The 15,773-nt window shown below is 34.5% G+C and overlaps 1 protein-coding gene across 1 annotated transcript; it reads left to right on the top strand.

Annotated features, from left to right (window-relative positions):
- The first annotated feature begins 9,740 nt into the window (after nucleotides 1-9,740).
- LOC112747903 (uncharacterized) lies at nucleotides 9,741-12,899 on the top strand. The gene is made up of 3 exons (XM_025796111.1): nucleotides 9,741-9,821; nucleotides 9,946-10,249; nucleotides 12,733-12,899. The coding sequence occupies exons 1-3, from the start codon at nucleotides 9,741-9,743 to the stop codon at nucleotides 12,897-12,899; spliced, it is 552 nt and encodes a 183-aa protein (XP_025651896.1).
- Nucleotides 12,900-15,773: the final 2,874 nt, after the last annotated feature.

Below are 15,773 nucleotides of genomic sequence, written 5' to 3'. Positions count from 1 at the left end.
TATCACGTGGTCACTTCTTGTGCGTTTGGCCTCTTGATGTCGTCGGTCGTTGTCCGTTTCATGTTGATGAGCCGGGTTGCGTGGGACGCTGCGATCATACCTTTGCTGTGTCGTTGTTCAGGCATCCTGTCATGTCCGTGGTCACGGCAGATGCTGCGATTGTATCTCTTGGCATGTCGCCGTTCTGGCGATCCACCGTGCCTGGTTTCATGGCGAGATCTTGATCTAGAGGTTGCGTGACTTGCACCCTGAGGCACAGCTCTTGGATTATCTAGACCGCCTTCTCTCCTAGGCCGTCGGGTGGCCGAGCTTCAGTGGGGGACGGTTGTCCTCTCTTGGTTGTTGCTGGGTTGGGGTTGGTTGGCGATGGGTGCCGCGCTTATTATCCTCCCGTGGGTGGGAGGAGTGTTATCTTGGAGTTCGGGAGTTGGGGTGTTGGGTGGAGGATTGCTCCTCGAGGTTCTCCGTCATGCCGCCACGATTTGGCTGTCCCCCGCATCTATGTAAGAACCTTGAGAACTTTCTTGATCTCTTAGCTCCTGAGAGGTCTGAGCTTGGCCAGGGTGGTAGCGTTTAAGGAGGTCGTTCATGATGAGCTTCCTTATGAATTTTCAGTAAGGTCCGAAGGGGAATCATGGCGACAGAGTTGTCATAGGTGAGGCAGCGGATGGCAGAGGTTTGGAACCTGGTGTTGAAGGAGGTGACCTCGTGGGTTTGGAGGAAGAGCTTGAAGAGTTCAAAAGAAGAAGCAACAACGGTGGGCATGGAGCCAAAATAGAGGGAGAAGATGGGGCCATGGCGCTTGGAGGGACGGATGAGGGGAGTGGTGAATGAGAGGGTCCAAGAGGTGGAGGTGTCCCACTAAAGGGAGGTGAGACTTTGGGCTCGGAGGATTTAGAATTTCACCGTTGGAATAGGGCGATGGTGCATAAAGAGTGTTATCACTAAGAGGTGATTGCAAGTCGAAGAAACATTGTTCCTTTGGAATTTCGCCGTTGGAGTAGGACGAAGGTATGTTATTACTGCAAATGTGATGCAAGTTAAGGAAACATTATTCCTTTGGGATTTCGCCGTTGGAGTAGGGCGAGAGTGCGTTTTCACTGCAAAGGTGATGCAAGTTAAGGAAACATTATTCCTTTGGGATTTCGCCATTGGAGTTTCGCCGTTGGAATAGGGCGAAGGTGTGTTATCACTGCAAAGGTGATGCAAATTAAGGAAACATTATTCCTTTGGGATTTCGCCATTGGAGTTTCTCCGTTGGAATAGGGCGAAGGTGTGTTATCACTGCAAAAGTGATGCAAGTTAAGGAAACATTATTCCTTTGGGATTTTGCCGTTGGAGTAGGGCGAATGTGTGTTCTCCCTGCAAAGATGATGCAAGTTAAGAAAATATTATTCCTTTGGGATTTCACCGTTGGAGTAGGGCGAAGGTGTGTTATCCCTGCAAAGGTGATGCAAGTTAAGAAAATATTATTCCTTTGGGATTTCGCCGTTGGAGTAGGGCGAAGGTGTGTTATCCTGCAAAGGTGATGCAAGTTAAGAAAATATTATTCCTTTATGTTATCCCTGCAAAGATGATGCAAGTTAAGAAAATATTATTCCTTTGGGATTTTGCCGTTGGAGTAGGGTGAAGGTGTGTTATCCCTGCAAAGATGATGCAAGTTAAGAAAATATTATTCCTTTGGGATTTCGCCGTTGGAGTAGGGCGAAGGTGTGTTATCCCTGCAAAGGTGATGCAAGTTAAGAAAATATTATTCCTTTGGGATTTCGCCGTTGGAGTAGGGCGAAGGTGTGTTATCCCTGCAAAGGTGATGCAAGTTAAGAAAATATTATTCCTTTGGAATTTCGCCGTTGGAGTAGGGCGAAGATGTATTATCCCTGCAAAGGTGATGCAAGTTAAGAAAATATTATTCCTTTTTACTCTCAGCTACACCCAAGAAATCTGAGTTTGATGATTGCTCTTCTGGGTTATCCGCCATGCTGCCACAACGTTGCGAAGTCCCCCACAGACGGCGCCAATGTACAAGATGTCTCCGGTACGGGTTGAGAGATGGATCGAGAACTTGCGGGTTGAGGCAGATGCCGGATCACTTGCCTGGAGCAATGGGGGGTGGTACCTGCAAAGACACTCCGACGCTCAAGTCAGAATGGATCTAAGAGATAGAAAGTGTGAGGAATGAATGAATACCTGGAGGGACCTGGGTCCTTTATTTATAGGTGATGGTGAATATCTTATCTTATCTTATTTGGCTAAGATAAGGGAGACGTTTGAATTATCTTATCTTATCTTATCTTATTTGGCTAAGATAAGGGAGACGTTTGAATTCGAAAGTTGGTTAGGAGCTCTAGTGGGCTGGTTCCGAGCCTTCTGGAAGGGCGAAGCGGGTCGGACCTTGGTAGCCAGGTTCGGAGACCGTTTTGGGTGTAGGATCTGTGGGCCGGATCCGTAACAAGTATCAAAATTTTTTATAGATATACTTCTACGTCTATAAAGATGCTAACCCTAACAAGAAAATTTACTACAATAAGTTATTTCGATCCTACAAATTTATATTGCATTATTAAAAGAGATAATCCTAATCTCACCTCTATATTGATATTATAACATTAAAATAAAACAATTAAAGAATTCGTTTAAAGTTTGGCCCTTCGTACCAAATTTTTTGGACAGCCCATCGCTATTATGTCGCTTGGAGTAAGCAAATTCACGGAGCATTTATAATTTGCCAGTAATCAAGTTTAATTGATGGGACAACTCAACATTTAGGGATATGTTTAAAACGAACTCAACAATTATGTATTTATTAAATGAGCCACATTTATATAAATCACTAGATCTTATAAGATGAAAATTAATGGCTAATATAAAAGAAGAGTATTGATAGACTCTAATAAATATGGAATATCTTAATACATAAATAAATGTTTTAAATGACAATACTTTAATACACAATACTTTAGACGGCAACATAATCTTTTATTCTTAAATATAAAATATATGAGTATTTTTTATTTACTAAAATTAATTATTATACAAAATTTTTTTATAATATTAAAAAATTATATTAAAATAATATTTTAAACTATAACTAACATAAAAATATAAAATGATTAAAATTTTATTTTATATTACTTGACAAATATTTAGATTATTATATTTAAATTTTATTAATTAACTACGTTTATTAAAGATATTATTAGATAATATAATTTTTTATAAAAATATTTTAAAAATATAATTTATTTAAAATATTATATATAATACATGAAAATATTAACTTTTTTATTTTTTAATTTTTTTAGAAAAAAGAATAAATAATATAATTTTAAATACATACCTAAATAAAAAAGTTAATATTTTCATGTATTATATATAACTTTTTAAATAAAAATTAATATTTTGATAAAAAATTATATGATATAATAATATATTTAACAAAGTAATTAGTTAATAAATTTTAAATATAATAATCTAATTATTTGTCAAGTAATATAAAATAAATTTTAATTATTTTATATTATAGTTTAAAATATCATTTTAATATTATAAAAAAATTATTTTACATAATAATTAATTTTAATGAATAAAAAAAATTTATATTTTTTGTATTTATTTAATTTATACTTTTTAGAACGAAAAGTTTTTACTTTTGTATAGTAAAATATGTGATAATCTTCTTAACATATATATATATATATATATATATATATATATATATTAGGAGTGGCAAAATGGGTCGAGTTCGTCGGACCGACCCGCCGAACTCGCTGAAAAGGTGGGTTGGACTAGGATTTGAAGTCTGTCAAATTAAAAAAATTCGCCAAACTCGCAAAATTTTTATGCAAATTTTTTTTATAATATTAAAAAATTATATTAAAATGATATTTTAAATAGTTATACTGTAAGAGATTTAATATGTTTTCTGATTTTAATGTTATTGTATGATTATAATTATTTAATATATAAAAAAAATTACTAGATAGTATATATTAGGGGTGGCAATGCGGGCCGGCCCACCCCAACCCACCCGCCTCGCCTAGGCCCGCACTGCCAACTAAAGTGGGTACAAAATGCTAGTCGTTTGACTTTGTTTTTTTTTTTTTTGAAAAATAAAATTAACAAAAAAATAATAATTAAACAATTAAATATAAATAAAAAATAGTTAAAATTATAATATAATTTTTTACTATCTTTTTTTAAATTTTTAACTTTAATAAAATTGTTCAAAATAATATTTGTCAATAGAACCATCTTTATTTTAAAAAAATAAGTCACATAATTTAAACATATATACGAAATTGTAAAATAAAATAAATAAAATCACATAATTGGAACATATATACATAATTTGGCGAATTTTTTTAATTTGACTGGTTTCAAAATCTAGTCTGACCCACATTTTTTAGCGAGTTCCGTGGGTCGGTCCGACGGATTCGACCCTATATATATATATATATATATATATATATATATATATATATATATATATATTATCACATATTTTATTATATAAAGATAGAAATTTTTTGTTCTAAAAAATATAAAATAAATACAAAAAATATAAGTTTTTTTATTCATTAAGATTAATTATTATACAAATTTTTTTTATAATATTAAAATAATTTTTTAAACTACAACATAAAAATATAAAATGAATAAAGTTTATATTATATTATTTGACAAATAATTTGTTTTTTATATTTAAAATTTTTTAACTAATTACTTTATTAAATATATTATTATATAATATAATTTTTTATCAAAATATTTGTAAAAGTAAAATTTATTTAAAACGTAATACATGAAAATATTAATTTTTTTATTTAGGTATGTATTTAAAATTATATTAGTTATTCTGTTTTTTAAAAAAAATAAAAAAATAAAAAATTAATATTTTTATGTATTATATATAATATTTTAAATAAATTATTTTTTAAAAATATTTTTATCTAAAATTATATTATATAATAATATCTTTAATAAAAGTAGTTAGTTAATAAATTTTGAATATAATAATCTAATTATTTATCAAGTAATATAAAATAAAATTTTAATAATTTTATATTTTTATGTTACTGTTTAAAATATTATTTTAATATAATTTTTTAATATTATAAAAAATTTTTGCATAATAATTAATTTTATTAAATAAAAAATATTCATATATTTTATATTTAATTATTTAAGAATAAAAAAATTATGTTGCCGTTTAAAGTATTGTGTATTAAAGTATTGCCATTTAGAGCATTTATTTATGTACTAGGATATTCTATATTTATTAAAGTCCACTAATACTCTTTTTTTTATATTAGCCTTTAATTTTCATCTAATAAGATCTAATGACCTATATAAATGTGGCTCATTCAATAAGTACATAATTGTTGAGCTCGTTTTAGACATACCCAACATTTAGTATTTCGACAAAATTAAATGATCTTTGGAGTGTTTCAAACACAAATACAAGACACGACAATATATTAGTAATTCTAAAATGTAAGGAATGTTTTTGATAAATTACAATAATGTGTTATGTTTTGTTGATATTAATGTGTACAAACTATTTTTTTCAATATTTTTAATACTTTTCAAATTATATAAATTATTTTAAATAATTTTTTATATTAATAAGTTTGTACATATTTTAAAATTTATTTAGAAAATATAGGCAAAGAAACTAACGTTAGACCTGTTAATATTTAGTTGTAGTTAAGCGTGTCTAATTAAGCATATTTTGAAACAAATTAATTTTTATTAAAATATAATCAACCATAAAAACATACGTGTTAAATGAATATTTGAAAAATATTTTATACGTAAATACAACGACTAAACGAAGCCTCTTTAATTTATAATTAAGTCGGTGTATCTAGTTTTTTTTTTTTTTCGAATAATACTATATATATAAGTTTTTTTAGTATACAAGTTCATATAAGTTGGTCTAAATCTAATAAAAATGACATTCAATTTAGATTGTGTGTAAACACGCACTTTCCTAACTCTTGAATAACAAAAACAGTTATTTTCCGTCAATCAAAACTGCAACGTTCAAAATTCAAACAAGGATAAAAATGTCTGAAAATCGTTGCGAAAAGTGAAATTGTGAAGTTGAATTCGAAAAGAACGAATTATGAGAAAATGAAATAAAAAGATGAAGAAGAAGCAGCAGAAGATGAGGAAGAGAAAGATGAAGAGTTTTGAATTATGCAGAACTTATCAGCACACATGCACCGAAAATTCTTAAACAATACACTCAAATATCTTCGTGTTACACCCAAATTTACTGCAAATACAGAAAAATATTTCTTCTAATGCTGCATTTTTTTCTTCTTTTTTCTTTCTTTCTTTCTTTCTTTTAGTTGAATGAATGTAATTAAGTTCATCCTCTTCTAAGTAATTTTGCAGCATTAAGTGTTTCTTCTTCTTCGTTATTTGATTTTTTTTTGTTTTTATTCTTGTTAAGAGAGTAAAACAAAAAGAAACTTGAGAAGGTAAAACAAAAAGGAAAAGATGAATAAGAAAAAAAGAAGAAGAAGATGGTGATGATGATGAAAAAAGAAAAAGAAGAAGCATAAGATGAGGAGGAGGAAGAGGAAGAGTTTTGAATTATGCAGAACTTATCAGCACACATATACCAAAAATTCTTAAACAATACACTCAAATATCTTTGTGTTACACCCAAATATTTTCGTGTTATACCCAAATTTGCTGCAAATATAGAAAAATATTTTCTCTAATGCTGCATATTTTTCCTTCTTTTTTTTCTTATTTCTTTCTTTCTTTTAGTTGAATGAATGTAAGTTTATCCTCTTCCAAGTAATTTTATACCATTATGTGTTTCTTCTTCTTCTTTTTTTGATTTATTTTGTTTTTATTCTTTTTATGAGAGTAAAACAATAGAAGAAACTTGAGAAGATAAAACAAAAAAAAAAGATGAATAAGAAAAAAAAAATAAGAAGAAGATTGTGATGATGATGAAAAAGAAGAATTAGCAGAAGATGAGGAGGAGGAAGAAATAGAGTTTTGAATTATGTAGAACTTATCAGCACATATACACCGAAAATTCTTAAACAATACACTCAAATATTTTCATGTTACACTCAAATTTGTTGTAAATACAGAAAAATATTTTCTTTAATGCAGAACTTTTACATTACATTCAATTTAAACCATCAACGATAAACAACAATTTTCACAAACAAAAATAACATTATTCACCTGCAGAATCATAAACTACTAACGAAAACATTAACTAGAATTGAACCACACCTTAGCCACTTGATTGGATTCAAAACAATAATCAACTTCGTTCTAATTCAATTGACAATCTGAACTTGAATTATTCATTATCGTCAATAATGAGATAACTGTTCAAAACTGGTTTTAGAGCTTGATTTCAAAAACGTAGAGAACGCAGAGATGGAAGAGAACGTAGATCGAAAACGTTGAGAAAATTCGAAAATAAAAACGAAATCCTTTCGAAAAAGGCAGTTATATATTCACGCATTGATTGAAAAGTTAGTTAGATTAAGAAGCGCGTGAGGTGAATTAGGATAAAATGACTTGTATGGACTTGTATGGAAAAATAACTTCTATGCGGTGAATAATTATTTTTCCCCTAACAATGTGTGCTTTAACTATATATGATTATTAAACCACTCTTTCACTTTAGCTCATGAGAATAATAAAAAAGTCTCATGATTCATAAATTCAATTTAACAGAATACATCATAAAATATTCTTTATCTTTACATACTCTTTATGTACTCTTGCAGTTTTATTAGCTGATGAATTTAATAGTAATGAATTTATCATTCTATTATTTATTTATTTTTTTACTTAGAGGATTTAAATTCATATAAAGAATACTTTAAACAAAACATGTTATAAGATAGGATACTGTATATGTCTCAAGAGAGTTTTATTGCATTTTACCGCATCTTTGAAAGAATCATTAATCAACAACCATTGATATATATAACTCAGTAAAACCATGCTATGGCTGATATCAAGGACATCAGTTAAGAAAAAAACAATAAATAAATAATTATGTGATCACCAATTTCACAACTTTATTTTGTTTTATTCAAAATAAACAAGAAAAATAAATAAATAAATAAATAAATATTTTAATAGAATATCTAGAATTAGAGTGATTTGTGTCTAGATGTGAGGTCCAGATTATTTTAAATTTTAGCTACGACTTATTCATTAGAAGAATGAAGTTATTTGTCGTCTTCAAATAGATAACGATGAAGTACTTATAAAGTATTTTGATACTTAAGCTAACAAGAATTTTAGATAAATTTTAAATAAATTGAAATTAAAAAATACCAGAATTAAGTGATGTATTTATAGAAGTAAGTGGTTAGTGGCCATCATTTTCAAGTTTCGTTATTTAGAATAGTGGGCAATTTTTCCTCTAATATTTGAGTAGTTATTCCATATTTAAAGTAGGTTGTGGACGAATATCTATAGTAATTTGATAAAGTTTTACTTGTCATGCAAGTTGAATTGGGGCAATTTACATAAATAAAATTATTAAGGGAAACTTTTACGTAAATATAACATTGACAAACTCCAAACGCAAATGCAATAAACACAATTATATGTAATCCGCGACATCCTCTAGTAGAATCTAAATGCACGTAATCCGCTTCACCCTGTCGCGAATTACATTGAGAACTAAGTACTCATAAACCGCTATACCCTGTAGCGGTTTATGATCATACGGTGCTGAAGCCTATTCCGCTAGAGGGTGTAACGGATTATGAAGAGAGTAGAAGCAACGAAAATGCCTATATATACCCAGCAAGTTGTGTAGAGTGTCATTTTCATTCATTCATAACTTGAGGAATGGAGAGTGATGAGAGCTTTTTGGTGTTAGTGCACTCTTCTGAAAAAATAAAAAAGAATAAGAGGCACGGTATGAAGTTTACAGATAGAGAACCGCTAAGTGTTTTCATCAGGTCGTCTGATACACTATTGGATCTGAAGAGCAGTATATTGTAGAAGTTGGGCGCGGGTGGCACAAAGTGGGTGAAGAAGCTGTTCTACAAGATTCCTATTGCGGTTGTGTCAACCGGCGTGCAATATAAAGCATTCGTGTTACGATCAGATGAAGATATGCAGGTGTTGTTTCATTATCGTCGGAGTTTTCCGAAAGTGAGGATACACGAGTTGTTTGCGAAGTTGGCACATGGGATCGATAGTTCTGGGACATCTGCGCCAAACCCTCAGTCAACCACGATGGGGGGGGGGTGCCTCCACCTCTATGCCCGTCGTTGCACCTGAGTGTTTGTTGGAGTATCGGCCAGCTGGTCCAATTGGGGTATTCACCTCAACTCATCCATCTCTAGATGCAGGACGTGATGGGGAACCGGATCGGGTTGAAAATGCGATGCTAGAGGATGATTTCGACGAAGAGCCTGCTGACATTGGAGGGGACAGCGATGATAAAATTCCGACAAACCCAGCAACATGTCAACCACCGTCAAGTGCTGGCACACATGAGCAACCTGCACATTATTCTACCCTGGACCTGGAAGCCATCGGCCAACCGACGAGTCAGCACCAACCTTTGGGGGTCAAGGGTTGCACGAGGGAAATTCTGTAGCTGAATTTCAAGTTGACCAATCTTTCCACAGTAAGGAGGAAGTTGTGCTTACTGTAAAGGATTACAGCATTCGGTGCGGTGTTGAGTACAGAGTGATGGAGTCAGATCATCTTAAGTACCATGGGAGATGCAAGGAGTTCGGGAAGGGTTGCACGTGGATGATTCGCATCAGCCTTCGAGCGCGGAAGGGAACCTAGGAGGTTCGACGGTACAACGGACCACACACATGCTTGGCTACATCGATATCAAGCGACCACCAACAACTTGATTATCACGTGATCTGTGCGAAGATCTTTCCTCTGGTTCGAGCTAATGTGGCATTATCGATAAAGGTGTTGCAAGAAGCTACTGAAGGAACGTACGGGTTCAAGCCAACTTACAGGAAGACGTGGTTGGCAAAACAGAAGGCGGTAGCACAGATATACGGGGACTGGAAAGAGTCATATGCCGAGCTACCTCGTTGGATACTTGGTGTGCAGTCTACCATGGAGGGGACAGTAGCCTTGTTGAAAACGTCTCCGGTTCGAGTCAATGATGACATGGATGACTTAACCGTGTACTTTCATCGTCTTTTCTGGACGTTTTCTCCTTATGTTGAAGCTTTCCGACATTGCAAACCATTGGTCAGCATAGATGGTACTTGTAATAACCCACATTTTCACGTAAAACCGTTTTAATAAAATAATTTTAGTGCCGGAATAGATTCAAAATTTAGAAGTTTTAATTTGAAAATGAAAATGTGAAATTTAATTTCAATGAATTTTTCTGAGCTGGGAAATGTATTTCTTTTGAAAAGTTTTTGTAAAAATGCGTACTGACACTTAAGCTGGCAGTACCGGCTCTAGACTGTCTAGTACCACGTATTTTGGAAAATAATATTTTGAAGATTGATTTATTATTTTGAAAGGAGAAAAAAATAATTTAGAATTGAAGATCGGGCACTAATCTTAAAGGTTTTGCCCCAAAGTGGACCAAACGGACCCAAATCGCTAACGGATTGGACCGGACCCAAACCGGGTCCAAGGTCCAACATATATAAGGCCAATTAATGAGCATTCAGCTCATTTTGGCCTAATTTGAGAGAGAGGGGCGCAGATTGGAGATGAGAGGAGAAGAGGGGAATGTCACTATTCACCTCCATCTTTCGGGAGCCATAACTTTTGATCCGGAGCTCCGATTGATGAGCCGTTTGCAGCCACGCAAAGCTCTTGTCGAGTTTTACGTTTCTATCTAAAGAAACCTGGTAAGAAATTGTGTCTCTTTCCAGTTTTGTGCCCTATATTTCTGCGATTTTGAGGTTATGATTTTGAGTAGATTTTGTGGTTTTGGTTATTTAGGTGATCTCTAGTAGCGGGTAAATGTTGAATTTTACCCCTAATCATGTTGGGTAAGCTAAGGTTCCACTAAACCCTTGTGTTTAGTTATTTTATGTATCTTAGGTTTTGATTTTGGTGATATATGTGTTGTTAGTTTGAGCTTTGGTGTTTGTTGGAGTTGGTTGAGGCTTTGGATCAAGCTTGGTGGCTTCGTTTTGATGTTTGGTGCGCTTGGGAATCGGCCAAGGTATGGTTTCAGTTTTCTTTATGTAATATGTAATGTTTCTGGACACTTAGGCTAGTTGACCCTAAGATAGGATTGAATGTTGTGGGTGTATGAGTAATTATATATGAATTGATGTTAATTGTTGGCGTATGAAATTATTGATGGATAATGAGAATTTTCATAATTTAGATGATGAGTTAATGAAAAATGTTTATCGTGGGTTGGAATAAAAGATATTGATGATTATGATTATAAATGACATATATTGATGATGATGTTTGATTATTGGTTATTGTGGTTGTTGAGCATTGTTGGGTATCATTGGTGTTGATGAGCTTTATGATGGATTTGGCTAATGATGGATAGAGTTTGATAATGATTATTAGAATTTATGAGGATTTGTTTTGGTAGTTCAGGTTGTTGTTGGTTGATTATGATTATGAGTGTGGATTTATGTTTAAGTAGGAAATTATGGATTTAGTAGTGAGATATGGTATAATGGTTGAGTAATTTAGGTGTAAAATTGAGGAGGATGATGTGAAATGATAAGATATTGTATGTAGTAGTGGTTTATGATGGTTGGATATGGTTTGGTTTGGTTTTGAATTGAGAGATGGTTAAATTTGAGGATTTGAGGTTTTGGGTGAAAAAGGATTTTTGGTGAACTTGGCCTAATCATAACTTTTGCCTCGATTTTCAAAATTTGTTAAATTTGGTTTATATTTGAAGATTATTGAAAACCCTTCGATTTGATATAAAGTTTGCAAAATTTGGAATTTTGTAGAGGAAGTAATTATCATTCAAAATTGGTGTTGAAAATATGAAATTCCGCAAAGTTGCAGAATTTCAGGATTTTCTGATATGTGCGCACGCACAACCCTACAAAAATGTTATTCTGTGCAGACGCACAGACCTGTGCGTACACACAGGTAAGGGAAAGGGCTCTTGTGGCAGCGCTAGTATAGGTTGTGCGCACGCACATCAATGAAGAATTATGACTTGTGCGGACGCACAGCCCTATGCGCACGCACAAGTCGGGAAGGGTCGTCTGTTGGGGCGCTCGCACAACTTGTGTGAGTGAACAGGCTTGTATATTTTAGTACCTGTGCATACGCACACCCCTATGCGTACACACACTTTCAAAATCTTCCTGGGCGTGCGCCCGCACACCTCTGCGCGGACGTACACGCCCTGTTTTATAATTTTAAACTTTGTTTTCAACTATTTCACCTCCCGACAAGGTTGTAAGCTTCTATAACACCATTTTAAGACTCTTGGGCTTATTTTAGAGCATTGAAATATGGGAAAAGTCCTAAGGTTTTAAGTTGGGTTTTCCTTTAAAAAGTTAGCAAACGGAGGTTTAGGATTATGGTGTATTGCGGATGAGTTAGTCGAGAGAGAAGGAAGAGTGGTGCATATGGTGATTGTTGACAATGACTTGAGAAATTGATGAACTAAGAGTTTGGAATGGAACTTATGACTTGATGATGGTTGTGATGAGTATGAGTGGAAGTGTTAAGAGGAGTAGCCTCTGAGATTGAATATGTGATTACAATTTGTATTGTTCTCCGTCGTAGAGGCTGTGGCAGTATCCCGCCTACGTTCGGATGTGAGAGTTAAAGATGGACTTCTCACTCATATTTCTCGCAACCAGAGGAAGGTGGTAGGGCACTTTCCCTCAGAATATTTGCCTCTGAAAGGAGAAGGTGGTAGGGCACTCAACCCTTGGAACTATTCCTCCTGAAAATGCGACTTCTCTCTGATTGCAAGGTGGTAGGGCACTAACCCACGGAATCATGCGACAACCAGAGGAAGGTGGTAGGGCACGCTCCTTCAGAATATTTTCCTCTGAAAGGAGAAGGTGGTAGGGCACTCTCCCTCAGAATTTTCCTCCTTATGCGCAATAGAGAGACTAATCCGGGAGTTGTCGACCGGATTTTCGGTCGGGTTTGGCATTAACCGACATGTGATATCACAGCCAATAGGGCAGACATTCATCATGTGCATCTTCTATATGCTTGCTTGCTTTGTTTACTTGAGTTTGCCTAATTGTATAATATGCCTACCTACTTCTTCAACTACTTGTTGTATATGAATATTATCTGTGTTTTACTTGTTTGCATTAATTGTGATTGTCTGATGCTGAGGAGGTTAGGTAGGCGGTGACGATGGGATCGCACGGAGGGTAGGTTGGCGAGGGCTGTGGGATACAGCGGTGTGACTAGTTTAGTTAGAATTCTCCCTAAGTTTAGATAACCCGGTTTATGGTTTAAGTCCTTTATTTATTTATTGGTGCTAAGCTTGAATATCAGTATGTGATGTGAAGTTCTACTATTGCCTTCGACGTCCCGGAGCCTTACATCTTACATCATTGGGCACTGTTACCATACTGAAAACCTCCGGTTCTCATTCCATACTTTGTTGTTGTTTTTTACGGATATGGTGACAGAGCGGAGTATGGTTCGTTCCTTGTTTAATTATGTTTTACTTTCGTCATAGTATTGTAAAATCCCTACAATACCCTTACTCTCCTTTTTCCCAAACTAAACCCTAACCCTAATCTCAAAATAAATCTCACACCCTCCCTCTTACACACATACACACACACAATTCAGAGAAAGAGGGAGAAGAAACGGAAGTGAAGAAAAGAGAAATGGGAGAGTGAGGGAACGGAGAAGAGAAGAGAGGGAGGCTGTCCACCGTCACTGCCGTTGCCTTGGAGCACGCCGGTGTCGCGCCTCACCGTCGTGGAGCCACTGTCCCACGTGTCACCGCCGGCACTGACGAAGAGGGGAGAGAGTGAGACGTTGAGACAGAGAGCTGCCGCCGCGGGAAACGCGATGGAGGAGAGGACGCCACCAGCTCTGTCACTCCTGGTTGCTGCCTAGCATGCCGTCGGAGACCACCGTTCCCTCACCATTGTTGCGTCGCCGTTGATAAAGCTGTTGCCGCCGCCGTGAGTCGCGAACAGAGGAGGGAGAAGGAGGCGAGTTCGTGAGGGAGAAGAAGCAGCGCTGCCACCTTGCCGCCGTACCTCCTTGCTGCCGTCGAGCTGTCCGCTACCATTGTTGCCGTTCTGGTTCGCTATTTTCCCTTGAATCTATTTTACTTCTGCATCCTGCCATTCTGATTTTATTGAACCTCTGCTTTGCCTTGGATTTTCCAGCACTATTTCTTGTTGTCTTCCATTCAATTTGAATCCAATAGTTTCTCTGGGTGCTATGATCATTGACGTTGCAATAAGAAATGGATGCTGCTGTTGTTGCAGTTGCAACTTTCCGCTGCCCGGTCCAAATCCTGTGACTCTTCATTTCATTTTACATTGATCCTCCTCACCCGTTAATTTTGCACTTCGGTTTTGGTCTCTTCGGTCTCTTAGGAGCACGTTGTGCATAGACTTTACATTTATAATTGTTTGGCTTTATGTCTATAATTATTTGGATATACGGTGCTTGAACTTAGTTATACCTACAAAGATTATTATCAAATGATTTTAAATTAGTTTTACTAATTGATTTATTAGAACTAAATGCTTATCCTTGTTAAACTCATTTTAATATGCACATAAGACTATATATTTTTATGAGACTATATGTATGTTTGAAGAAGTTTTATATTATTTTAAAGCATTTGATTTTATTTGAATATGTATTTTTGAAGCATTGAAATTTTGTTGGTATTCACTTATTTTGGAATTGTGAAATATTTTGAAATGCCTTAAGATTGAGAAAATATGATTGAATATGATTTGGATGAGAAAGTATTATCTGATTTGATTTGATTCGATACCTTATATATTTGAAAGATCAAAGATTGGTTGTATTTGAAATTATATGTTTTGAATTGGTTTGGGAGGCTCGTATTAGAAAACCGTAGTTAACGGTGGTTATGACGTTAACCTAGATGCATCTGGCTCAGACCTCTGCTAGCAGTGGCATTGCTAGCCTAACCTGTAGGACACACGTTGGATCTGTTATTCCGTACGACACACTAGAGGAAAGGGCTACCCTTAGAGGTGGAGCCGCCCAAGTGTGGACTATTTGATTTGATTTCTGTATGAGAACTCCCTTATTAATTCACTTATTCATATAAATTATTATTTTCTAACTAAAATTATTTTCATAATAATGTTTAGATGGTCTCATGTGAATTATAGATGTACTGTCTAGTCACTGAGTTGCAAAACTCACCCCCTTTTTTTAAAAATATTTTTCAGGAATAAGTATTTGATTATGTGAACTTTTCTATTCAAGAGTAATGATCTGCAATGGGTTCTATTCCTTGTTGAGTTTTTAGACGTCATCTGCTCCATATGTCACAGGCAGGATCCATCTATATTTATTTATTTTATTTTTGTTCAATTATGTAATTATTCATTCTAGAAAGTGTAAATTTATCAAAAATTATTTGTAACATTTTTATTTATCTTATATTCGAATCTGTTAGGCTTGCTAGGGAACTCTTTTTCCTGAGCGCCAGTCATGGCTCATTTTGGACCGTGACAGAGTGGTATCAGAGCTTAGGTTTAAGCTGTGTAATATGGAGCAAGTGTCCTATGGTAGGATCACAATTGTATAAATAGAAGCACACCTATTTGTACAAATTGTGGCACTATAAA

Source organism: Arachis hypogaea, chromosome 15 (assembly GCF_003086295.3).
Source record: "Arachis hypogaea cultivar Tifrunner chromosome 15, arahy.Tifrunner.gnm2.J5K5, whole genome shotgun sequence".
Lineage (NCBI taxonomy): Eukaryota > Viridiplantae > Streptophyta > Magnoliopsida > Fabales > Fabaceae > Arachis > Arachis hypogaea.
The sequence above is the reverse complement of the archived record's forward strand: the minus strand, read 5'-3'. Positions and strand labels throughout refer to the sequence as shown.